Below are 26,562 nucleotides of genomic sequence, written 5' to 3' on the forward strand. Positions count from 1 at the left end.
CAGAGTCATTCAGTACACTTAAATCAGAGATTAAAACCTATAGTCAAATATTTTATGGTATTCAGCTGTATGCTGTTTTAACATAGATACAAAAATATATATAAAATGACTTGGTATCAAATTCAGATATTTAGTTTCAGCTTGTTTTCCTACTACTGCATTCTGAAAAGTGGTTCTGCAGCTTGGAGAGCAGTTGGCAGTTCTATTCATCAACAAAACTTCAACAAATAGCATGTTAAATAACAATCAAGCAACCAAGCAGTTAAAGGTTGGTGGGGGGACAGGTCGGGAACTGAGACGATTACTTCCCAGAAAAAACTACAAAGTAAGTTAAATATTTGGAGTTGTATTCACTTCAGTGTGAGGATTTATTACTTGATTGTAAATCAAACATTGTGACGTGGTGAGCTTTTGGTCAGACTAAAAAAACTAACATCTGTGGATAACAATTAGGAATGTTGGATACTGTAAGGGTATTTTGGAGGATTTCCTGACTTCAAGAAAGCTAAAAATATAATGTACAGTTAACTGCAGCTCTACCCATAAAGACAAACAAACATAAAACTAACAAAAGTCATTCATTAGAAACCCATGTGGCCAATGATTGCTGACTTCCTGGTTCCCAAACAACCCCACAAACACACACAGTCATGCCCAGGAGGTCAAAGCCTGGGGGGAATTGGAAGGTGACTGGGCATGACTGACTGGAGGCTGTCTCAGCTTTACGCTTCCTGCCTCAGGCCTTATCCTCCCTCAGCAGCCCTGCCGTTTCCCCTGCAGCCGTCCATTGACAGGAAGCAGGAAGCGGCCTAGCTTGTCAGTGTCCTGTCCCGGGTCGGGAGCACTCAGTCTAATGACACCAAGTGCTCCCCACTGACAGCTGGGGAATCACAACAATGCATTTTCTGACTGACTGGGGAGTGTTCTCTTAATTTGCTGATCTAGCCCTAAGGTTCCTGCTCTGTCACCTTCATGGCACGTCAGTCATCTTTCTCATTTCCTCCCTGGACTCATCCTTCCAAGCTCCACAAAGCTGCAACCTCCAGGGCTTAAGAGATGAGACTAACCTTAGACAACATGACAAAAACTGCAGTTCCTCAAATGGTCACTGGAGGCTCCTATCAAACCAATCCACAGAAAGGAGTCTGGCACATTATAAAGCTAATGCTTTCATCTCTGCCTGTTGACAATATGGCATAGGATCTATAAACAACATGCTGCTATTTTTAACTTTACTCTTATATTATTTGGACAGCACAGAAACTATAGAATAGTGGTTACTGGCTGACTAGTCCACTGAATAGAAAAGCAAACAAGAGGAAGAAAACAGGGCGGAAACTAGCGAGTGATGTTAAAACTTTAAGAGCTGAGTGAAAGTGAAAACTGAAAAAAAAAAGACGAAAGGAAACCACAAACCACATCACGGTATGGGCTTTGGCAGTGTTTCAGTGAGTGCCAACATAAAAAATAAGAGGAAGAAGACCTCATACAGGTACTGCTGTTACTTTCTGTATCAGTCAAGAATGCCGAGGGTGAAATGCAAATGTTCTGACATCACTCTGAATGAAAATTAGCAGATGTTTAATGTAATTTATGACTAATGTTAAGACTCTACTGTAAATGAAAATGTCAGATTGAATGTTAGATAAGCCCACAAGTCGGTGGATAAAAACACCATCGCTATAGAAGTGTTAGCTTTATCTGAGTGGTGAATAAAGTAATTATTTTTTAAATCAATAAAATCAACTTTGAACCAATTATTAGACTCATCTTGTTTCTATCTTAAGCATGTGGGTAAGAAGTTGGGCTAAATTATAGGTGTGGTTGCTTTCAGTGACACAGCAAATTCAGCCACTGACTTTAACCTCTTGGGCGTGTTTGTTATGTTGGTTATCTCTGAACATTTTTAATGCAGATACTGGACAAACAACATGACTTGATGTGTTTGACCTATGCTCCTTCCCAGCTTTTTCTATGAGTAAATAAGCAGTATTAATGTACTTCTATTCAAGCACTTCTTAGCAGGTAAACTGCACTCATCACACATGCTTTGTTAGCTTGATCGTTACCTTGTGTTTGTAATGTACTTGAAAAAAAAGGTTGGTCGTTCAATCCCGGCTCTTGCAGTCCACAAGTCAAAGTGTACTTGGACAAGACACTGAACCCCATATTACTTCTGATGGCACATGGGTTAGGTACACTGATGGGCATTTATCATAGCACCCTCTATCATCAGTGTATGACAGTGGAAGTAATGTGAATGGGTGAATGTGATTAGTAGGGTAAAAGCACTTGAGTGGTTGGAAAGAACAGGAAGTACCGTCCATTTACTATGCCATCTGTGGGAATCTATGCATGGGACTCAAAATTGTTGTGTTGCAAAGATTACAATGGACAGTAGGGCAATAAGATCTGTTATTTTAGGCTATCGCAGCTCTGTCTCAAACCCTGGTCAACTGGTAAAGTGACCGGCATGGACTCAAAAACCATTGAAAAGTGACCACTGCAGATTTGTCTTGTGGAACCTCTTGTGAACTGCGGCTTTGGGCAAGGAAGCAGTGAATCTGCAAGTTTCCCATGGATGGCTCTCTTTACATCTTTAGTTTGATAAATTAGCCACCAAAGTCAGCAGCCATCACAAATGGAATCTCATTCTCTGGGACACACAAGGGTAAACCATTGAATTCAGCTGCTAATAAACTAGCCAAAGTCATTGACTGTGTAGCTTTCATAACTTAATGTTTGCATGTCAACTCTTCCTTCCTCCCCGGCTTCCCCTTCTAAAGATACAGTCACTTCTTGCTCCAGAAAACCAATATGGCCACGGCAAATGCAGAGCTTGAACAGTAGTCTGCAACTCAATAGTCGACATCGCTGTTGCTCCCTCCCCTATTTATTTCAGTATGCGCTCCTTACACCTTCTCACTCTCCTCCTCTTCCTTGTCATTTGGCATCACACCCGAGGACGGTTGTGTGGTTACCAAGGAGATGCGATCTGGCTGTCTCACGCGCCGGCTCTACATTCTTCACCGTGGAGATTGTGGGAAGCTGCTCCGACTACCCGGCCAACTCTCTCTTTGTCAGCTGAGCCACTGTGGCAGATTTGACTCTTCGCACAGCAGACATTTTGACACACGAGTTCACAGAATTGCTAGTATGCTAATTTACTTCCTAGAAGAAGAAAACAGGAAAGGGCACAATTATCAAAGGACTTCCCCTAAAGCCAGGACACAGTGTGAAAAACATCCTCAGTGATGCTTTTGAAGGAAAAGTGACTGAACAGATCTTTTTTTTTATGTTTTATTTCTGCTTCCTTTTTCACTATTGCATTCTCATATCCTCTCTGGCTCAAAGTTACACAATCACTACTACAAAAAAAACTTTAAGAGGGTGCATCAATCAAGCTCGTCTTCCTCTTAGATCTGTCTTTCTGTTTGTCAAGTTATTTGTGTGTCTGTCTGTCTGTTGAGTCCATGTGGCATGACTCAAGCAGGAAGGGTGGGGAGCCGTTTTCATTGGCAGGAAACAAATACACATCCCTTTCTCTGGGCCTGCAGCCGGAGAGGCCTTCAGCTCTCCAAGCGGAATGGGAAAAATGAGAGGATGTAACATTTCAAAAAGCAGCTGAGGTCAGATGGCCTACTTCTTTCACACACACACACACATTAAAAAAAAAACAAAAAAACACAGATGGTACTGAAAGAGAGAGATCGACTGCCATTGGTTTTGGTTTTGGTCATGAGGTGAATCAGAATGACCGCATGACTGCAGAAGTGTGTCCAAAACAGTTTGTAAAATGGTGGAGATATGAAGGTACTGGGGAACTCAAACATCAATCAACGTGAATTGGTGAACAGATGGAAGGCACCCCCCGCGTAAATGTGGAAATCCTACAGTTCAAAGCTCACTGTAATCCATATATTTCTACCAACTTTACGACTTCACTAGCGAACAATGGAGGACAGTATCACACGGTAAAGACCAGCGTTTCAAGAACTCCTCAAAGGCTGAAATCAAAACAATAAAGTTGCAATAAAAATGGTTTGAACCACTGGTTTGACATCTTTTAGCCTCTTTATTCCTTCATTACATGCCAAACATTCGTACACATTCTCATTCTCTAGAGTACAACAATTGTTTTCCGTGAATTTACTTCTCTTCAGGGAGCCTGTAGAATTAAGTTTCCCTAACTGAGACTTTAAACTTGCTATATTTCAGTCAGTGATCTGTCAAAGTGAACAATGAATCAAGTTTATGAGATGCTTTTTGTTTTGTAAAGTCTAAATAACTGTACTGGTATTTTGACATGAATAGTCCATGTCACTGTTTATTCATGTGCTGGTGGGAAACCTTGAGTTTGGCCTCCATACAGCAACAACAAACAGCCACATTTACAATATGCTTTCCTTTCAATACGCTCATGTTCTGGCAAGACATCATAACATGACCACCTAATGAAGAATCAATAACACCTGAGCATAAAGGCAAAGCTACTTCTGATCTTAGCATGCCAACAAAGGCAACTTTTATCAAGTTTATTCTTTACCATGTAGGCCACTTTAACCAAATATGAACTTTTTAAAAGCTCTAGATCATTACTATGAGACACTACTTGTCTCATTCATACACTGCTGGCTGAAGATGCTGTTGTAGGGCACCATCAGTATCAACTAATTCCATTCATACGCATTCACACACCACTGACTATGTCACCCGAAGCAATTTGGGGTTTAGTGTCTAGCCAAAGGACACGGCATGTGACAGTGGGAGCTAAGTTTGAACCGCCTACCTTCTTTCAAGAGATGACCGACTCTACCACTGAGCCACAGGCACCTCAAATAAAGTTACAGCATATCAGTTTGACTGAAAACTTGAATAAAACTATCTTAACAGAGATATTGCCTTCAAAAAAGCCAAATAGGCGTAAATAAGGGCCTGTGTCCACCAACTGAATTGTTGCACTGGCTGTGGCTGCAACTTCAATTACAGAGCATTTCACAGAGCGTTTGCTGTTGCTAGGTTATGAAAGTTGTTCATCTGTTTGCACTAGTAGTGACGTTTAAGGGTTTAATGCTCTGATTGCTTCCTATGTGGTTTTATTCTACACAATGTTACAGAAAACATACGTGATGCAGCTCGTGTTGCAGCTCTAGACCTGGAAACGGCTGTGGTTTGTGTCTCCTCCATACAGACTGTAAGTGCTGTTACTTTAATTTGTTCCATATTTGTAAAGTTCTAAATCATTTCATGTTTTGAATAAATATATATAAATAAATAGATAAATATAAGTTAATGTAAGAAGAGCTAAAAGGTTAAAGTGCGATAAACAATTACGTATATGAGTGGAACTAAAGTTCCAGGTTTTTGGTTCCGCTATGACAGAGTTTAGGGACGGACTGCATGCAAAGGCAGATGCTCGTTAACTCCCATGCTTTGCAGTCATGCACATGAAGAGCCTAAGGAAACTGCAAAAGACAATCTAAAGAATCAAGAACCTCTTCTCGCGACAAGTGGCCAACGAGGTATTTAATTTTAGGTATGAAAATGCACTTTTATTTATGATTATACTAAGAACGTTTTGTATTTACTTTTATTCTGATGTATAATGCACAATGTGGTGATTATTTGTACTCTGTTCGTACTGATTGCAGCTCTCACGGCGTCCACAAGACCGCTACAGAATTAAACGCCTTTTTTAAAGAACTTACCTGTGTCTGTGTCGTCGTTTCGAGAGCTACACAGACATCTGACCATGTTGTTAAGTTGATACCAGAGGTCCCACCCCTTTCTTTCCCCTATGATTGGTCAATAATGGAGTAGCGGTGTCCCAAAAGTTGATCATCTGGGAGCGCAGTGAGCATAAAGAACAGTTGACGCTGAGGTTATCTTTGCGCTGAGCACTAAAAATGCTGAACTGCATTGGTTTCGGTGCTGCCTGTGCAAAAAAAGCTGTACAATATATGTCCCATTAAACAACTAGACAATGCATATAATATAAAAAATGTACTAATTCAAATATAAAGTGAAATTGATAGCAAGCAGCTATCATGCTTTCAATGCCACAGCTTCCTGTATGCTCTACAATAGATTTAACCCACAGTGACTTGGTGCATTACATGAAGTCTCTAGTGTAACATTACCCCTGACCTGCTGACGACCCATTCTCTATTTAACAGAGTGTCCAAACATCATTTTATCATGATAGAATATTTTGCCTGTAATGTTTTCAGATTAGATTTTCTTGCAGTGCAGCTTATGGATGCATTTTGTCTTTTAGTAGCCAAGTCTCAATTCCCATTTGTGATAAACTGCCATTAGAGCTTGAATGTCCCACATGAAGTCCAAACCGCAGTGAAATCACACCCAAAATATCAGATACTGGATCGCTATGTGAGGAAAATGTACCTCTGAGAAAGAATGAAGTGGACTTATAGATTTACTGCGATGATACACCAACCTCCTGTAATCTGATTTCCATTTTTCACTGAAATTCGTCAAGAGCAATACATCGTATCCACCCTTCCAACCTTTCACTGGTACTTAATGCTGAATATCTGCTCTAATTACCCTGCAAGCTTGGCATCCTAATGTTATTGGCCACTAAGAGAAATCAATACAGGTCAGAGATTACTCCATTATGTACAGCTGCTATAAGCTCCACTATCAGCATCCTGCTTCATACTCTGGGAGAGAAGAAATGAGCTCCTCAGCTGTGTGCTTTCTGTGGTGAATTTGGCGAGGCCGCACTGTGGATGAAGCCGCTTGCAGAGCCTCGACGGTGCAAAAAACCAAATCCCCTGCTGCAGATCTCCTTGGAGTTAACGCAGAAACTGACATGCATGCACACAGCCAAGGAAGAGTCAAGCCAAGCATGCAGTAGTGCTACATTCACACATCATTTGGCGGCTTCCCCCTGCGATGCTCACTCTCACTCGGCCCACCGCTTGTTTCGAGCAACGTGCATGTTTTCACGATCACACCCACACACTGCTGCATTAGACTCTCCTAACATGAAACAAGCAGCATACCTCTATCTATCTGTATTGTGTTTACCAGTCAGGAAGTCATTATTCATGTGCAGCAGCTGTTGGGTTATTCTGACTGGATGCCATTAACACCTCGTCCACAGGAGAACAGTGGGAGGAACTCACAGCTGATGATTAAAAAATGACAGCTAGCATCCTTTTTACTCTAGTTTGACAACAGAGAGAAAAGAACAGCAGCATTACAGAGAGGCTGTTAGCAAACTATCAAAACCACAATCACTTTACAACCAGGCATGGAAATTATTACATGAATACTTCGCGATTATAGTTTGGTTATCATTTAGCACTCATAATGCCGACTACGGCTGCCACAATAGACTGTGTATAGGTAGTGGATACCTGCAACTAGTGCTTCACAGACTGTGGCCTCTGTACATGGGGCGCTTCATTGACCAGCTGAGCCAAACCAGCGCCTCTCCACCCATGAACATATACACGGCCAATTATTTTCAAATCTATAGACAAACATCTTTCACTACAAGACCAGATCAGGACTGAAAGTGTTCTCTTCTCCGTCCGGACACAGCAAACAGAAGTGTTCACTTGAAGACACAAAGCAGAGAATTGTTAGTGTGTCTTTGAATCTGTAACAGAGAAATGGTTGATCTCATTAGGAAACAGGAACAGAAAAGAGTGTATGCAATATCTTTTACACTTTTTGTTGACGGTCTCCTGCTGAAACCACATCTTCAAAAAGGCTTTCTAATAACTTCCCCTTAAACAAAGAGATTTGAGCTACGAAAAGCTCAATATGTTCACTTGAGCTGCCGGAACTAACCAATCAGTGATGGTGCTTTAAATTAGAAAGTAATGTCACATGTTTTTCAGATACAAAAGAGGAACATAATATGCTGTAGACTTGACTACTGCTCTCTGGTCGTGATTGTAGAGCATGATCTGTCTTCAGATGAACTGTTGTGATGTTAATTTTCACATTTTTACAACATTTTATTATGTCATTGATTACATTTTTGTATAAATCAGCTTAAAAGTGAGACTTATTGATGTCATCTACATACTCCAACTGCAAAAGGAGGTCGTGTGAAATTAAGTGATTATTAAATAATTTTTTGAAGGTTAAAAAATCTTGTTCCAGTTAGGGCTGGGCGATAATTCGATAACGATAAGCATCGCAATATAATTCTTCTCAATAAAAATATGACAAATGTTCAATAAAAGTTTTATATATTTAAACCTGTAATTACACCTCCAAACCACTGGAAAGAGAGGGGCGCTAATGAGCCTTAAACGCTAGTTGCCACACCAGATTAGACAGAACAAGAAGATGGCATTGAATAGCCAATCATGTCGCAGGGTGAGAGGTAGGCGGGGCTTAAAGACGCTTGGAGCGGAACGTAAACAGAGCTGAAACGAGTGACAACGACATGGAAGAACACTTACACATGTTACTTAGCACTGTGAGAAATGATGGATTCAAGAAGTTTATCAGAAAACTAAATCAAGGTCCAAGCTAACAAACTGTCTGGTTTCTCCCACTTTCACTCAGGACCAAAAATCTGCCTTTGAAATTAAATGAAATAATGATTAGGTATTTATCGTGATAACATCATCAATATTGCCCTGCTCTAGTTCCAGTTGCTTTAATGCAAGTATTATGATGGTTTTCTTATTTTTCAATCAAATTGAAATAAATATTTTGGGGGTCTTTGGATGGTGATTGGACAAAACAAGATCATTTAAGATGTCATTTTGGCTTTAGGGAACTGTACTTGTATTTTATGACCATTGTATTCATGTCACAAATAATTTAGGGATTAAACAACTGAGTAAAATACAATGGAGGAATTCAACTGAGTGGTCCTTGTGGTGAGATGTTTGTGTCTAGTTTGAATGCTGTATTTGAAATCAGGGGCAAACTTGCTCAAGTTGTTCAGTAGGCGTCGAACAGCAGGAGAAAATCTCACTCATGTTAAAATGTTGATCAGTTGTGACAGAGAGAAGTAGAAATACTACACTAGAAGGAGCTGGCTTAAGTCCAAAACTTGTCTTGTGTAACAAACCAGCTCATGTGGGTCGATGAAGGAAGAAAAACTTAAACTACTACGAGCTCTTATCTCTGATCTTACACTTCTCACTGATCAGCTGATAAGCCTCCCAGCTCTGCTTCCTACCGACCAGCCACCCGCCTCGTAAATCTTTTGGGCCTCGCCACTAAAAGAATGTGCTCCCTTGATGAACATGCACAATCAGGAGAAACATTATTTTTCCAGCCGCTGAGTAACGTTCCTGCACACGGCCCGGTCATGAGTCCTTAAGCAAAGTCACAGGCGTAGACTCTGCAGAGCGCTTTACAGCATTCCTTGAAGTTTTTCTGCAGACGCGACTCGAATTTCACACTTTATGGGACTCTGCTGGGAGAGAAGGAGTCCAAAACCACAGGTGGATCCACTCCCACCGGCCATTTGGATGTTCGGCATATGTGAGCAACTGGACACACAGAGGAACAGAATCACGCCTTTACTGTGACGTTCAGCAAAAGCTTTAACGCCAATCAATACACACGTCGATTTAGATTTCCCTGTGAGATGTCTGTGTTATGCAAGTGACAGGGGCTGTGATAGTTTCTGTCATGATGTAGAAGAAGAAGAAACCCTTTTCACTGACATTAAAGCAAGTTATAAAAGATGTAAACAGCTCGTCTTGAAGACGGTCGATGCTTTTCCTCCAGGCTTGAATGACCCCAGCGGGCACTTGGCTGCTCTGGGAAAAGCAGTCTTAGAGTTCAGCACTGAAAAGCTGCATCAGTTGTTTAGCTGTGGTGCACTCACAAACACACACACGAACACACACACACACACACACACACACACACACACACACACACACACACACACACACACACACACACACACACACACACACACACACACACACACACACACACACACACACACACACACACACAGTCCAAGTCCAAGGCCAAATAGCATCAAAGCTTGCAGACAGAGATGCTCTGTTTACCCCTCAGGCCTCCACAAGACAGCCAGCCGTCAGAGGACAGCAGCGTCTCCTGATTCTGTCGAGCGGTCCTTGAGGACAACTGTGTTACCACAGCTCTGATATAACCGTGGAGGAAGAAGAATGAAAGGCAGCAAAAGGTGGACAAAAGGGGATGAGGAGGTGGTTGTTTCGCTGCAGAGGAACAACTAACGGCAACAATAAGAGAGAGAAAGAATGGAGTGTTAGCATCTCTTCAATCAGGGCTACTTGACAAGGCAGAATAATAGTTAAAACTGTCCCTTGTTTTTCTGCATACTGATGTTTTTCTGACTGTTTAATAATGGTATGTAAACTACAATGAGGTTGGTGATAGTCACTAAGAAACACAAAGTAGGAGTCCACAGCAACACTAGCTGCTCTCTGAGGCGCAGGGGTGCTCTCAGCTAAGTGCTAACATCAGCATGCTGTACTTAATGACTAACATGCTGATGTTTACCAGATTTAATATTCACTGTATTCCTCTAGTGTTTTGTTTATTTCAGTGAATATTTCAATAAGTATGCGCTGTTTTTTGCTAATTAGCCTGAAATAAGTGGAGATAGATCCATCAGTTGTGGTTTGGCCAACAAATGGAGCTGATTAACAGCATTTTGAAATAATCGGCAGTGGCTGCTGAGATTAAAAACATAAACAATGTCTGCAGACACTGCAGGCACTCCCACCAGTGTATAGAATATTAGAGCTTAGTATTGTTTCTGACTTAAATGTGAGTCATGTATTAAAACCTACAGCATAACACAATGTATTTTTCTATTTCATGAATTAAATCCATCTAAAGCAAGTTACTGGCTCAGATAAACGTGTATATTAAAATAAAATGTGGATCAAAGCTGCTGTTGGTAGAATGGTGTAAAAAACGTTACTTTTTTTCTGCTGTGTTTGGAGAAAAGGTCTTAATGCCCATCGGTACTCATTGGTAAGTGGAGTAATTTGAGACTATTGGGAAATCTCTGTTTTCCAATGCCTTTGTATCAAGCAATGTTATTATTCCCCTCGTTCCCGTTATGACGGACCAATCAAAGCTAATCTCCAATCCTCAGTCCTTATTGGTTAAGGGGCGGCCCCTACTACATCCTCCGATTGGTTATGAGTCCGGCACTACCATGACTGCACACGCCAATCTGTGTTGGGGGGGCTAAGAGGAAATCTGGTTGGGAGGGATAGTGTTTCCCTCTCTCTGTTTACTCTGTGACTACCAACAGCAACTTTAAATAATCAGTTATTGTTATTATCTTAAAATAGTTGTCTTTTAATAAATGCAAAATATATATATATATATATCAGCATTATCAGCCATCAGCCAACCTGCTCTCTACGTATCAGCACCAGATTGTGAACACTGATATCGGTCGACCACTAATAAGTTAAGTTCATTTAAAAGTGGTTTGTTTTGCATGAAACTGGTTAAAAGGTATTTGACAAACCAATAATTTGAGCTGTGATGGTTCATCCTGATGGGAACATGATTTTTTGTACCAAATCTCTAAGCCAAACTTGCAATCCATGCTATAGCTGTTGATACATCGCACTAAAAAACACAAATGTTAGCCCTGCTGTGTTGCTAATAGAAAAGCCAGGAGTTCACCAAAGAGGGATTTTATCCCCTGGCAACCAAGAATGTCAAACACATCTGGGCTATCTGCTGTAATATACAAATTTAATAGATCCATTTAGAAAGGCTTTACTTTCCCTTGAAGTACACCTCTAAAAATGCAAAATGAAGAGTAACCCTCAGGATCAGTATCTATGTGGCGTCAGGGTTTCTCTTATTTTGGAGAAGAAAAGTCAGAAGTGTTGGCCTTCTTAAAATATCCTGAAAATGTCAGGGTAATCTACAAAATATTTTTTATGGAAGAAATTGTTTTAATTTGTGTTTTTAGTAAACCGCCATGTGACATTTTCTCTCAATGTGTCTTTCTCAGTAGCTGCACCAGATTTCTCCATCAGAGGTTAAAATGGCTGTCAGTGTAAGTCGACTTTTAACACCATCCAACCGTGTGAGGAAGTCTGCAGACAGATGTTAACACTGACCCACTCTTCCTCCCCTAAATCTGGGGAAGAGCAGGGGGATCAGAGTGCCGGAGCAGAGTCTGGTCTGGGCTAATCCGCTGCCGGCTAATAGCGCTTGATGATATACAGAGCGCAGCTGTGGCAGGAAGGTAGGCCAACAGCTGTGGCCCACAGACCGATTATCAGATTTCAGCCACAGACGGCAAACAAGCCGACAAACAAACGACACAACAGAGTCTCCCCTCCTGCTGTGGGAGACGGAACAAATCATGAAATGGCTCGGAGGTTTGTTGGTATTTATGCGGGGAGATTTAAAGAAACATTATCCTGCTGGGATGCTCTTTTATTTAATGCATTATCAATCTCTAATGTTCAGTGCAATCCTAGAGTCATTTTGTGTTGTAAAATACAGCCACCACTTTGGTCATATACTCCATGGATCTACAATTGTAACTCACAACCATATCAAGTTAAATGACACTCTCTTTTATGCTCTACTATTAACTTTCAAAATAACTGTCATCTGACTCACAAATAATACCACCACTGATGCCTCAAACGCTTCAGGGCAAGATCTGGAGTCGCAAAACACTCAACTTGTGTGTCTTTTGGTCCCTCCGACTACTGGGAGCAAGAACTATGAGCTGGAGTCAGGAACTAAAGCAACAGTCTGCAACACGTAACATTTTTAAATAATAATAAAACTAATAACACTTTATCTGTGCTGCACTTTTCATGTTGGTAACTTTCTGTGGACAGCACAAAAAAAAACAAAAACACATTTCAAAACATGAAACAGCAACAAAAAAGCACACGATAAAGAAAGACTTGTTACCAAGCGTGTTTAATACTTGATTCTGATTGGTCAAAAACTAATAACAGTTGTGTTTTATTTCTAAACAGCAAAGTGTTCCCAAAGTAATTCAATTTCACAATTTAAAGTTGCTGTTGGTAGGAATGGTGTAAAAAACGTTAGTTTTTTTCTGCTGGGTTTGGAGAAAATGTCATAATACACATCGGTACTCATGGGTAAGTGAAGTAATTTGACATCATGGCGAAATCTCTGCGTTTTCCAATGCCTTTATATAAAGCGATGTTATTATTCCCCTCTTTCCTGTTATCACGGACCAATCAGAGCTACTCTTTCTACTATGTCGCCCTGATTGTCTGGAAAGCCACTAATTCCTCATAGAACCAAAGACTGTAAAGAAAAATGTACAGCGTTGCTCTGCCTCTTCCCGTTGTACGGTTCTGAAGCCAAAAAACCCCGCTCCAGTCTGCGAAGCCACAGAATTTCTGTGGTTGCCACGGTAATTTCTGTCGGCACAGTAACGAGCTCCGCCCTACAGCGTAGCATCACAAGATCCTATGGAGTTTCCCTCTACAGCAGCTGTCAATCAAAGCAAACCTGGAAGTAAAACCCTGTTTTTTAACCTCAAATAACTAATGAAAAAGAAACGTTTCAGAAAAAAGAGGCCTTGAACACAAAACAGTCAAATAATAACTACATATCACCACAGTATACGGATGTGAGAAACATTTGTACGACGTGTATTTATTTTTTAAGGTTTGACTGCAGTCCCATTCAAATGAATGGCGGAGATGTTTTTTTTTTTACCTATACTGCAGACAGCCACCAGGGGGCAGACACATTGCTGGAAGCTTCACTTCCAGCTGAGCAAGATGCACCCCTGCATAGAACACGCATAGTGATCTTTTGTGGGCGGGGTTACGGATGCAGAGAGGGCAGGGGGAGGTGAATGAGAGGAAATTTGGTGGGGTGGGGTAGTGTTGTTTATATCACGACTACCAACAGCAGTTTTAAATCAAAAAATTTGCAAGAGTCTGGATCATTTCACCTCTGCTTGTTGACACTGTGGCAAAAAACGAACAACATGGAGGCTATCTTTAATATTTCCGTTTATTTGGGGAATACAATACCTAAGATTCAAAGTTAATGGCTGACCAGTCAGCAGCAAAGAATAGAAGAGAGTGCAGAAACAGCGAGGGAACATGAAAAGAGAGAAAAAAGAGAGACTGACGAAGCACAAAACAAACAAGCTTTGGCGGTGTCGAAGGACTGGCTCAAGGAAAACAAAGAGTCAACAGACTTCAAAAGTTACAATGCAGACGACCTCAAACAGGTGGTGTGGCATAAGTTTGAAATACCAATGGTAAACACTAAAGATTTGACTTAACCATGGATGACAATGTGAAGTTTAATTTTAATTCAAGCCACAAGTAGGTCAATAAGAATTTACTGATACAATGGAGGTAGGAGCAACCGTGGAATCAGAGGGGCTGTTTATAGATGTATAAATATGTAATTCTTAAATCCTTAAAACAACTTTAATTCAGTGCTTTATGTCGCCTGTTTATGTCTTTAGATGTAGCCGGGTAATAAATGGAATAATGTATCATTCCTGCTGACCCTGTCTGGATTCCAATCTGCCGCCACCACCTGCTCACTATACACTATCCCCGAACGTAATCAAGTGGTTGCACAAATATGCAACTTACACCTCCTTACTGCTGACAACTGCAAACAGGTCACTATTTCCTGGATCAAAAACCTCAGACCTACAAAACTTCATCAACAAAGAATCTCAAAAATCCAAACACTTAAGTTCCTGTTATCTCTGACACATCCTTTAGTCAACACCGAAAATGTCAAAACCCAGTTTGAGGATCTAGGAAATGACGACTTTGACTTTTTCTTCAGTGCAGTCAAACTGGAACAAGATGTCATGTGAGTAACTGTGCCAAGGGAGGGAAAATGCTCCCATTCTCTCACACCAAATGATTCACTGGGTTTGGTGACACGAGGGACAAATGATGAATAAAAAGCCATAACTTCATACATTATTGAATCTGACGCAGCTGTGCTCTCTCTGCAGTTTAAAATGCTGCAGAACGGAGCCTCAAATAGGCAGCACTCAGTTTGGTTATGTAAAGCCAAGAGAACCAGTCTCCTCCTCTTGAATTATTCAATGTTTTTACCTCATTTCTGGAGGAGGGAGAGTTTAAAGTGCTCCAAAATATAGAACACGATGAAGCGTAAAGATGGAGAAAAGTAGAATATGACTAAGAGGTTATTTCTTTATGTTATCCTAGAACAGTTTTAATCTTAAAGGTAATTTGTTTAAGTTAGCATATCATGAAAATTTGTGACAATTGGTCATATCTTTCCATAGAGGCCGCCATCCTGCACCGCCATGTTTTTGCAGTAGCACAGAGCAGACAAACTTGCCACAGCCAGACACGTTTTTGTATTTAGTGAGTGGCCGTACAATATGAACCAGTTGGAAGAAGAAGAAGAAGAATAAGAAGAAGAAGAAGAAGAGGTTTGTTGTTGTGCACAAAATAATTTGTATTTTTAGATGTTTCTGATGGTAAAAGCTTGACAGATGGAGGATCATGGAAGAGATGAAGGAGACTCTTGTTCGCTTGTGGAGCTTCTCCCACAGAGAGAAGGGGTGAGCAAGGGACTGCTAGATACCACTAAATATTCCCATTATTACCATATACTGTATAAAATATGGACGTAGTATCCGTGACGTCATCCATCTGTTTCTGAGGCCAATCGACGTCTGCAGCCATATTGCTGCTGTCCAGCGATTGTGACGTAAAGAGGCGGGCTTTGAGCCTCCTAGTCAACAGATACAGTGTTCCCGTCTGTCAATCAAGTCAGCTGTGCCTCTCATTGGAAGACTCAGAATCTCAATATCTTCAAAATTGGCACGTTAAAAAAAAAATTTCACCCCCCATACAGTGTGTGCCAATCGAGAAATGAGCTATACAGACTACACTCGTCTTTTGTACCAGGCTGTAAACATGTTTATTTCTGCAGTAAAGATCGGCTTTTTTGAATTGGTGTGTATGTGGTTTCCGGCACTTCCGGAGCCAGCCTCAAGCAGATCCTTGATAAACTGCAGTTTTTAACACTTCATATTTTTAGACCGGAGGTTGCCGCTTGATTATCACACATTGTGCCTTTAAGTAACACAGCAGCAATTTCATTTCAGTGATCCAAAGTGCTCAACACTTACAGTCACATCGTGCCCACAAATATATTCAGTGTTAATCAACACGGCAGAAACACTGAATCTGCTGTGATGAAATGAAAATGAAAGGGAAACTTTCTGGTTTCACACAACTCTTCTAAAGTTTCCAGATAAAGAACGGTCAGCAGCAGAGTCATCCTCTGAGGCTAAATGACCAAATATGTGAGAAACAGAGTTCTAATCTATTATCTGTGTGGTTACCACAGCTCCCTGCTGGTGGGCTGGAAGCTTCACGTGATGAAGCTGAAGCTTCACGTGACAACATTAAGTTGAGGATGTGTGTTTTCAATCCAAGGTTCACACTCACAATCTAGCTTGTACAGCCCGGACATATCAAGCCCGTACGTCGACCATTTTGGACATTTAATAAGAGAAATTAACATTTTTATAATACTACCCAGTCCAGTGCCACACAGTCTTGAGCTGCAGAGTAACATACTATACGTACAACACACTATGATGTTTCGAACCTAAAGTGAGTGCTGAGTTTGCTAGGTGTCAGACACAGTGATGCCACCGAAACAGTCTTACTTTTTACATTGTCTAAAGGTTATACGTACATTTGACTGGAGGATGTTTCATTGTCAAAAACAAACCAAAAACTGAAAAGAGCAGCAATTAGCACCACTCTGTCCACATGGGTCACCAATATCAACACAAAGCTAAATGGGGCCCTATGAAATCTGTTTTATTTTTTCCAAATTCCGTTTTTTGCATTTAAATTTTTTAGAATTCCATTTTTTACCCTTTACACTTATTTCACCACCATATAGTGTGTGCTTTTTGTGTCAGCGAATAAAATGTCAGTTAATGAAATGCAAAAATCCTTAAATGTATTGATGCAACACATCATCGGACAATTCTGGCCATTACTTTAAGTCAAAACATAATGTTGTAACATAATGTACCAATAAGTGCTATAAGTACAAAGTGCTTATAATTTTACATGGTTTCAAGTAAAAGAAATAACTGAATGTGAAAAAAAGTCGTTTTGTCCATTTCAGCTCATCATAAGTGATTGCCTATGGACAAACTAGTAGGACTAGCTGGTCCTTGTGAGGTACCATCTCTCTCTATTTAAGCTTTCCACCGCCCAGTGACATCTCGAGGAGAAGGAACGTTTGTCTGAGGAAATGTTTCTGGGGACCGCTCATTCGTTGCACCATCTGTGCATATCACATTGGCTGTTTCCGAAATCGCCTACTATACTAGCAGTACGTACTGATATGTCCAAAATTCAGTATGTAGTAAGTAGTATGTGAACAAGAGCAAAATCTGCAGTATGCCAAAACTCCCCGGATGTCTACTGATTCGGGAAAATATCTCAGTGTGCATCGGACCAGTCTTCCTCGCGTACTGTTTCCCATAATGCACAGCGCTCGTTCTGCTTTTTCTTTTTCCTCATTTTTTGACGGGAGGAAATCCGTTTTTGGGTGCTGTGAAAGTTATCAAATTACATATAAACCACTTCCTAACTTTTTAAATCATAAATGGATGCTAAATAAGCTTTTTATTTATCGGCTTCGCCGTTGTTTACTTCCGCTTTCCGAAACCGGAAATCCAGCGAAGTCTTGCTCAGCATGCTGCATGACAGATCGGACAGAACAGTCATACTACATACTAAATTCAAATGCAGTATGTAGTAGGCAATACCTACTGCCTACTACATTAGTAAGTAGTATGTAGCAGGCCGTTTCGGAAACAGCCAAACACTCACCCGCCCCCTCCCGAAAATAAACAACATGTAGAAGCGGCCACCAGAAACATCGGCTACGTCTGCAAAAAAAACTACGAAACTCATGATGAAGCATTTCAGTCACATTATGTGAATTTCTGCGATATTCCGCATTTAACAGTAGATTCCGTTTACATTCGTCAATTCTGCGATTCCGTCCGCGATTCCGTGAACGCGGAAATCATAGGGCCCTAGCTTAAGTCCCTTACAGTAGCTTTAAAAATTGACATACTTGAAACACATTTATCCCAATAATTCTGCAACAGCACTGCTTTGTTTGTGCCTACATGGTTATATTTGCTTATTTTGACATCACTATTTGGAGTATCTTTTTGTGCTTCATATCCCAATAATCTGTACAAGCTAACCTACAAGGTTATGTAAGTCAGTGATGTGTAATGTAAAGCAATGACGTCATCACTAGTGCACTAGACAAGGAATTAAAGATGCTAGAATGAAATCTCTCTCTTTTACAGTATGAGTAAAAGTATGATGCAAAAAATGTTCAAGGATGTAGGGTATAAAAATTGGAGACAATGTCAAGTCCTCATGAGACTTTTATCAACTTAATCTTTGTATGATTTGATCCTCTGTGAGGACTCCAGGCGATGACTCTCTTTCACGTACATGCAGTGGTTTGGAAATAAACTCCTCATTCAGCTTTTTGATAGCATCAAACTCTGAGAGCTTAACATGCAGTGGCTGAAAAGACTGTTATATAAAGTAACAAATATAAAAGGCCTCAGCCTATTAGGTTAAGCCCAGCCATGCTTGAATAGAATGACTGTGAAAAGTCAACATTTTTCTGCTCGGGCCCATGTGATGTGGTGCGAGAGGCATGCTCAAAGGAATGCCAATGCAGTGAGGGTTTCCCTTGTATCGCTCCGTGGCTCTGTGCGGTTTAGGAGAGCCAACCCAGTGACGCAGAGTGCCATCTGCGGGGTAGAGAGGCAGACAATGCACGGCCCACGGGGAGAATAACAAGTGCCCGCTGCTAATTTTAACCTCCATCAGAGAAAATATGAGCAGGCAGCGGAGTTTTAGAGGAATAACCTGTGACATTTACAAACAAGCAAATGTCAGGTTTGCTGTTCTGCAGCTTTCAAACACGTCATCTGCTCTGTATTTAGAGCTAGCTGAGTTATTATGTTTGCTGTAATATGAGAGGAAAAAGCAGGAACTGATGGGTTTTATGTAATGTTATATGCATAGTTTGGACATTTTTGTACAGGGGCTTATCTACAGATTTCAGCTCTGACTGCTCTTGTGCACGTCGCTTTGTGCTACAGAGGCTTACTTAGCATAGCATTCTAACAGTGCAGCTGATTTTTGCCACCCTATCTCCTCACACTATCACCTTTTTACTGCGGCGAACATTCAAACTAAAATTGTGTCCTCGCCTCAAGCAGTACTCAAACACGGCCGAGCTAAACTTAACAGGCTTAACAGGAAATGATTACAACACTACTGTAATGTTTGGTTTGAGTCGTGCTTCAGGTAAAATGGTAAAAAGGCAAAACAAGAGCAGTCAATGTCACAAACTACACATTCAAATCTTGGTATTTTTGAGTTGTGTCAGAATGTGAAGTTGGTCATGAGGGTTGCTCTCAGAAAAGGTCAAATAGTCATGAAAACCAAGCGGGGGTTTCCCCTTGACAGTCAAATGTGCAAATGGTAATCCAGCAACAAGGTTGTAGGCGGAATCAGGAGCTCAGGGCAAAAAAGAACAAAACAAATCTCTGGCAGAATGGTTCCTAACTGGTGAAGTATCTTTCTCAGGTCAGAGCTAAAGAGACATATTTGAAGCAGCTACACTACAAGCAGGCCAAATTCACCAATACAGGTCTAAATTACAGGGACTAATTCCTACAGTGGACTAATCTCATGACATTACAACTTTTTTCTTGTAACATTATGACATTTTTCTATTCAGATTCTCTTCTCTTAAAATGATATATTTTGTTCTCATCATTCTACAACTTTCTTCTACTCATTTTCTAAAGACAATATTTTTGTTCTCACAATATTAAAACATTACTCTCATAATGATCCACATTGGTCAAAAGATTTACTCTTAACATATAATCAATTTATTCTCATATTGTTTCGACCTTAACTTGTACCATCACAACTTTTTTCTCTTGCAACTTTCCATTGAAAAATTGGGACTTTTATTTTGAAACATTCCAACTTTTTTCTCAAATACTACGACCATGTTCTCTTACGACTTTTTTTGCGCAATACATCTTTCGTCTTTATTGTTTTAATAGTAAACCTTTACAGTCAAAATACTGCTTCCCTTTGATTTGGGAAATTACGACTTTTTCTTTAAAAAATTAGGACTTTATATTGACAATTTGACGTTATTCTCCTGCGCCTTTTCCCGTGATATTACGACTTTATTCTTACAATATTACAGCTTTTTTTTTGCAATATTACAGCTTTTTTTTTTTCAATATTATAACTGTACAATTTTATTCCTGCAGTAATATGACTTATTATTATTTTAAACCTTAAAGCTGCTGTGAGGAACTTTTGTTTTGTATCGATTCTGGCGCCCCCCTGGCGGACAAAGTGATACCTCTTATCTCTTGTCCTATACATGCAAAAGTAGTGTTTTCAACAAAAGCCTCATCCTGTTGGGTTCAACAGTCAATTTTATCAGGCAATGTGATTATTTTCCATGAAAACAGTCAAATAAAGGCTGTTTCTGAAGTGAGATGTCCATCAGCTGGTCTGGCACCTACCCCCTCAGGACGGTTTCAGGCATTAAAAATGACAACAGAGAAGGTGTCAGTGTTGCTGCTGATGTACTTGTTTGCTATTGAAGGTCATAAAGAGGCATCAGTATCATTTTCAGTCTGTTTCTCAGCCAGTTCAAAACTCCTCACAGGGCCTTTAAGTCTCGTTATTTTGTACCATCACATCTTTTTTTTAAGCAACTTTCCATTGAAAATGTGTCTTTAAATTTTGAAAAATTTAGACTTTAACTTTGAAAATTCTGACTTTTACTTTGAAAAATGATGCCCTTTATTTTGAAAAATTATGACATTTTTTTTTCAAATATTATAACTATGTTCTCTTAAGACTTTCTTCGCTCAATACATCTTACGTCTATTTTTTTTATATTATAACTTTACAGTCAAAATACTGCTTTTCTTTGATCTTGGAAATTCCGACTTTTTCTCAAAAAAGTTACAACTTTATTTTGACAATTTGATGTTGTTCTCCTGCGACTTTTTCCGGTGATTTTTATTCTTACGATACTACAGCCTTTTTTTGCATTATTATAACTGTTTCTCAAAAACGTACAATTTTATTCCTGCAGTAATATGACTTATTATTATATTACACCTTAAGTCTCGTACAACTTTGTTGATTTCTTTGTTTATTTTTGCTCGAGAACTTTGTCGTAGTAACACAATCTTAACATTGTTTATTTTTCTGATTTATATCATTATTTACAAATAAACGTGGATAATCTGTTCAAAGTTTCTGCTGCAAAAGGATACATTTAATTCATTTTAGATGACAACCAATAAAAAAGATACCATTAAACTTCAGCTATGATCTCTGTAGTCTGGATGAGCAAAAGACGATAACCATCTACAGCCTCAAAACTCTATCAACAGAAATTCCAACACTCCTTTCTGAGACACAGAGGAAAAAATGGCACCACAGGGACTGGTTAACACTGGAGATGACACCTAAATAAAACCCAGACACACCAGCCCTCTTTATGCTCTGCCACCCTCACTCACTCACACACACACACACACACACACAATGCCCCCATCTCCTGTGTCTCCGGCAGTCAAGACAGCCAGCCAGGAAGGTTATTTTTGAGACTTTATCACTCCATCTGGCTGCTCATTGTTTTCAGTATTACTGCACTGATCCCAGAGTAAACAGCAAACATCTTTGTGTGCTCTGCTGCTGCCACAGGGAGAGAAAAAGTTACAGGGTGGAGGCTGTGACTCATGAATACTTTTGTGTCATTATGCACCGATCAATAATTGATGTGCGCTGCTGAATTAAGACGATACGATGCTGCGACTTCTTTTCTTTGCACCTCCAGATGAGTCAGAGGAAGACTTCCCTGCTGCTGCTGCTGTGGGTCAACTCACCCCCTCAAGTTACAGCATTAAATATTCACGCCGTACCTTTGCATAATTTACCTTGTCAACAAAACGAGGGGAGGGGGGGGAAAAGTGATGAATGTTTAAAGTTAAAGGAGAGCTCAGCAGAAATCCAGGCTGCTTTAAACAAACTCCTCTTCAGGCAAGGAGGCGCCAAAGGCAAGTTTGCTTCACTGCAGTCCGGCATGATGCAAGGGAGCTTTAACATGTCTGCGCAGGGATCAAACAGGGAAGATAATTTCATAAAATAGACCCTAACCTAGCAGAATTCCTGGCTTAAGACTGGCTGGGTGTATCCCGACAGGCTGACAATCCTCCCTCAAACGTTCCAGCTCCATCTTTGTTTCACTGAAGAGCATGTTGCCTGCTCTTCACCACCACCATAATGGTCTTCCTCGTCATGTGATCAGTGCAAAAAATTCCAGAGCGGCTACTGCAGCCCCATGCACCGCACATGGCGGCCCTTTTTCTAACAGATGTTTTTCGTTTGTGCTGCTGCAGCCTCTTGGTTTTTTCTTTTTTTTTTTTGAAGAGGCACGGAGCCAGAGAGGTGATTCATGGTGCGAGCCTTTCCCTTGTTACAGAAAGTGTGCTCCGGGTTCAGGATAAACACGGCCCTGGATCTGTTTTACTGGACTTTATTGTTCTGGTGATCTAATGAGCCTGTAAAGGACTGGAGATACGTGAAGTGATGGATGGCACAGGCTGTGTGTAGACGGATGAGGCCCGTTTTATGTCTTTTAAAACAAACTGGTCACTGTTTACATCTGATCTGTGCTGGTCTTTAATCCCAAATAACACATCTGACTAAAAAGTTGTGCATCTCTAAGATGACAGTAGTTCCAATGTGTCACATCTGCAGCTTCATGTGTTTTAAAGAGGAGGAATGAGGTCACACTTTGGAGTGAACGGACAGCAGAGAAGGTGTGCGCTCCCCTGGATTGATGCTCTATTTAATCATAGCAGGAAGGATGCCAGTGCAGGGTGAATGTGGGGGTTGGGGAGGTGGCAAACACACACGCATATACACACACACACACACACACACACATGCAGAACAACCCACCTGCCTGGCCTGATTACAGTCCTCCTGTATGATTAAAGGTGACACATCATCACAGAGTACGACTTTGGGTGCGTTTATGCGACGTAGAAGGAGAATCAAGCATTTTCTGAATGCAATCTGGCCGATGCGAGAGCGGGGAATGTCGATAATCCTGAATCCAGATCTGACTGCCAGGGACTAGGGATGTGTTTTTTTCTTCTTCACTGTGACACACACACAGAGCAGCTACAGCCTGGCAGCATGCTCTGAAGCTGGGAGTTATGTAATAGTGAGCACAGAGAGCTGCAGGCCTGAGTGCACATCCTCCTATTCCCTGCATTCACTCTATCACTAAAGCCATCCATTCCCCTGTTAATATCGCTCTACATATTTGTAAGAAAATAGAGCTGCAGATTCACTAACACACATCATGAGAGCTCACCTGCACACACACAAAGCCTTGAATCAGTGTGCAACATAATAAATGCACTTTCACAGCAGCTGCAGCTCAACAGGTGCAGTTATTTTCTTTTCTTATGATGCATTTGAGGCTCTCTGGGATTTCGAAATGCTGTTGATTTTAGAGGTTTTAGCATTTTCTGTAAAAACTGCACTGACATAAGTCTGATTTTCTACTGAGATTATTTAAATAGCACAACTGGGTCATTTTTAGATGTGTTGTTTAACCCTCCTGATATGTTGCGGGTCAAATTGACCCTTTTAAAAGTCTATTTTAGGCTTCCAAACCAGCTAAATGCAGCATAAAAATCTGGGCAGCATGTGACAGAAGAGGTGTCGTGTTAATTTATCAACATCACTTCATAAAAAATACATAAATTCAAAATGTGAAATAAAATAAACAGAAATATATTTCATGTAAAACTATTGCATTTATATTTAGGGCTTTCCAATGTACATTTTAAAAAGTTTTAACATTAATTTCAATGCAAAACGAGTGAGTTATCCTCATTGAAGCATGATCTGTGAGAATTAAATAACACCAATGGTCTAAATGTTGATTTAAATGGTTAATAATGGAGTTAAAATGGGATTTTGGGGGGGCTTCTGACACTTTTGTATACTTAAATATGCAATCTATCAATTTGACCCAGGAACATTATCATTGTTCCAGAGATACAAACATAACAGGAGGGTTATAATCATGCATTCATCCATCCATCCATCCATCCATCATGGTGCAGCTTGCAGGCAGGCAGCAGGCTGACACCGTGGCCTTACCTCCTCCAGCACATTCACTGAGTTCCTGCAGCTCTGCAGTCGGGTGGTGAAGCTGGATGTTGTCGGAGAATTGTAATCCTCTGTTGTTTCCGAGATAAACTCGGATACAGATATTTGATCCGGCATCCTTTCACGGGGAGAATGCCCACGGGAGGGTTTGCCGATGAATGCTCAGGAAGAGAAAACCATGTAAGATTAAAAAAGAAGAAAAAGAAAAAAGGGAAAACCAGAGAGAGAGTCTGGGGCGACCTCGAGTTGTTATTTGTCTTCTTTTCTCTTCTGTAAAACTGCAAAACTATGGAGATGATTAAGTCTTCTTCTCAAATGACTTCACTGTTCCCCAGGGGCCACAGGAGGAGGGGATTAACCAAATATCTTCAGGCTGTGTCCCCTCGGTGTGTCTCTTCCTTCAGAGGAGGTCTAAAAGCGACGCATTTATAAATAGTGTCACTCTGCGTCTCACTAAACCTCGGAGGAGAAACCACCGTAAAGAATAGCGGATGCCCTCATTATGCTCTACAGATGTTCAGTTACCCTCTTCTCGTCCAAACACCAGCCTCTGTGTGGAATGTATCATAGTCCAGGGGTCCCTCCGAGGTCGTGTGGAACCGCAGCGGGGTTTGGTGTTCTCTCCTTCAGCCGTAGTTTGTGTTTTTTAATGCTAATCGCTGCTGCAGACACATTCACTGCCACTCTCTCCTGCTCGGCCGCGCTCGAGCTTCTCAGAGCCAGTGTGAAGCCAACCCTGGAAGATACATGACACTTCCGGTCAAGGTTTTCAGAATAAAATCAAAATGTTATTATTATTTTATTTATTTTTTTGTCATTACCATAATGAATGTTTGTAAATGTTTCAAGAAGTAAGAGGTACAATTGAATATTCATTAACATTGGAATTGAATACTTACATTTATCAAGCAGTTATATACATAAGCATGCTGTAATACAAGTATTCTGTTGATCCTTGAGTTTATTGAATTAATTAGGCTATTTATGTATTTCCAACTATGTTTGTTTAAATTGCAAATCCTCCATCTTTAAGTGAACTATAACAATATATTAGGTAAATGAAAGGTCCACATATTGAACTTGAGCACATAAGATAAGATAAGATAAGTAAGTAAGTAAGTAAACTTTATTTAGACATAGTCACAAAGTGCTTTACAGAGAATCAATGTCGACAAGACAATATAATGAGCAATAAATACGATAAATTAAGAAAGCAGACAGTAAAGACATCAAATTATGATAAGATAAGATATTACTTTATTGATCCCGGGGGAAATTCAGTTGTTGCAGCAACCCAGACATAAGTACAATCAAGAAAAAAGTTCCAATTAATAAAATAAAATAAGTAAAAATAAAAATAGATAATTAAAGATAGAATACAATTTAGCTGTATACAATGTTACAAATGGAATTTAGATAAATAAAAATGTTACAAATTGATTAAATAGTAGTAATTACAGGCAGAATTAAAAGGGATTCAGTAGTGACAGGTTGACATGGTGTGATTATGGTTGGTAATGACAGAATAAGCAATATAATAAATAAATATGGGTATATAATATGACAGCAAGTTGTAGTTAAGAATAATAATTTAATATGACATAATATTATATAGCAATGATAATCATATAATATAATGTAATATAGATTATAATAATGTGTAACACAGCTCCTGAGAAGGTTTTGCTTTATGCTTCCTTTTTATGCTAAAAGGTGATAGATACTTGTCTAACATTGAATGATAGGCAGTCATTCATAATCAATTATTGTGACGGACTTTAACATTTTCAACTTCATTTCAACACTGCAGAAGATTTAAACGACGTTTGATATTTTATATTGAAACCCGAATCTTTCATCATCCGGTGTTTTGTTATCATTACTGTCAGCTTGATGGAACTTTCTCCTACCCACCTCGCTTTCCAGAAGGGGGCTGAGGGATGACACTGCGCATGCGTGATGTGGGTTCTAACTGCAGGGAGAGCCCTGTTCTGCTTAAAGGCTTCAAGAGAAAACGACGATGCACAGAGAAAACAATACAGTTTGGTATTACTATTATGGTGTTACACTTCCATTGTCACGAGAAGATTTGAATTCATCCTTCATACTGTCATTTGGACCTTTAAACTGGAGAATAAACAAAATTCAGAGTGATACCATTGAATCTCATGTTTTTATGGTGTAAAATGAGACTTCGTTTTACTGTGTAAGGTGAATAAGACCTGGTGTGAAGTTTGGTCCCACAGAAACAGGA

General features: G+C 40.1%; 1 protein-coding gene across 2 annotated transcripts in view; it reads right to left on the reverse strand.

Annotated features, from left to right (window-relative positions):
* Positions 1–25,057, reverse strand: part of asap1b (ArfGAP with SH3 domain, ankyrin repeat and PH domain 1b) — an 83,914-nt gene extending 58,857 nt beyond the window's left edge. For both annotated transcript variants that reach the window (XR_004634532.1, XM_034706545.1), the window contains exon 1: positions 24,300–25,057. Coding sequence is in view for 1 of the 2 variants with exons in the window: in XM_034706545.1 (XP_034562436.1) it covers positions 24,300–24,425 (126 nt within the window). In the remaining variant the exon portion in view is untranslated. The remainder of the gene's footprint in view (positions 1–24,299) is intronic.
* Between the last annotated feature and the right edge of the window lie 1,505 nt (positions 25,058–26,562).

Source organism: Notolabrus celidotus, chromosome 17, assembly GCF_009762535.1.
Source record: "Notolabrus celidotus isolate fNotCel1 chromosome 17, fNotCel1.pri, whole genome shotgun sequence".
Taxonomy (NCBI): Eukaryota; Metazoa; Chordata; class Actinopteri; order Labriformes; family Labridae; genus Notolabrus; species Notolabrus celidotus.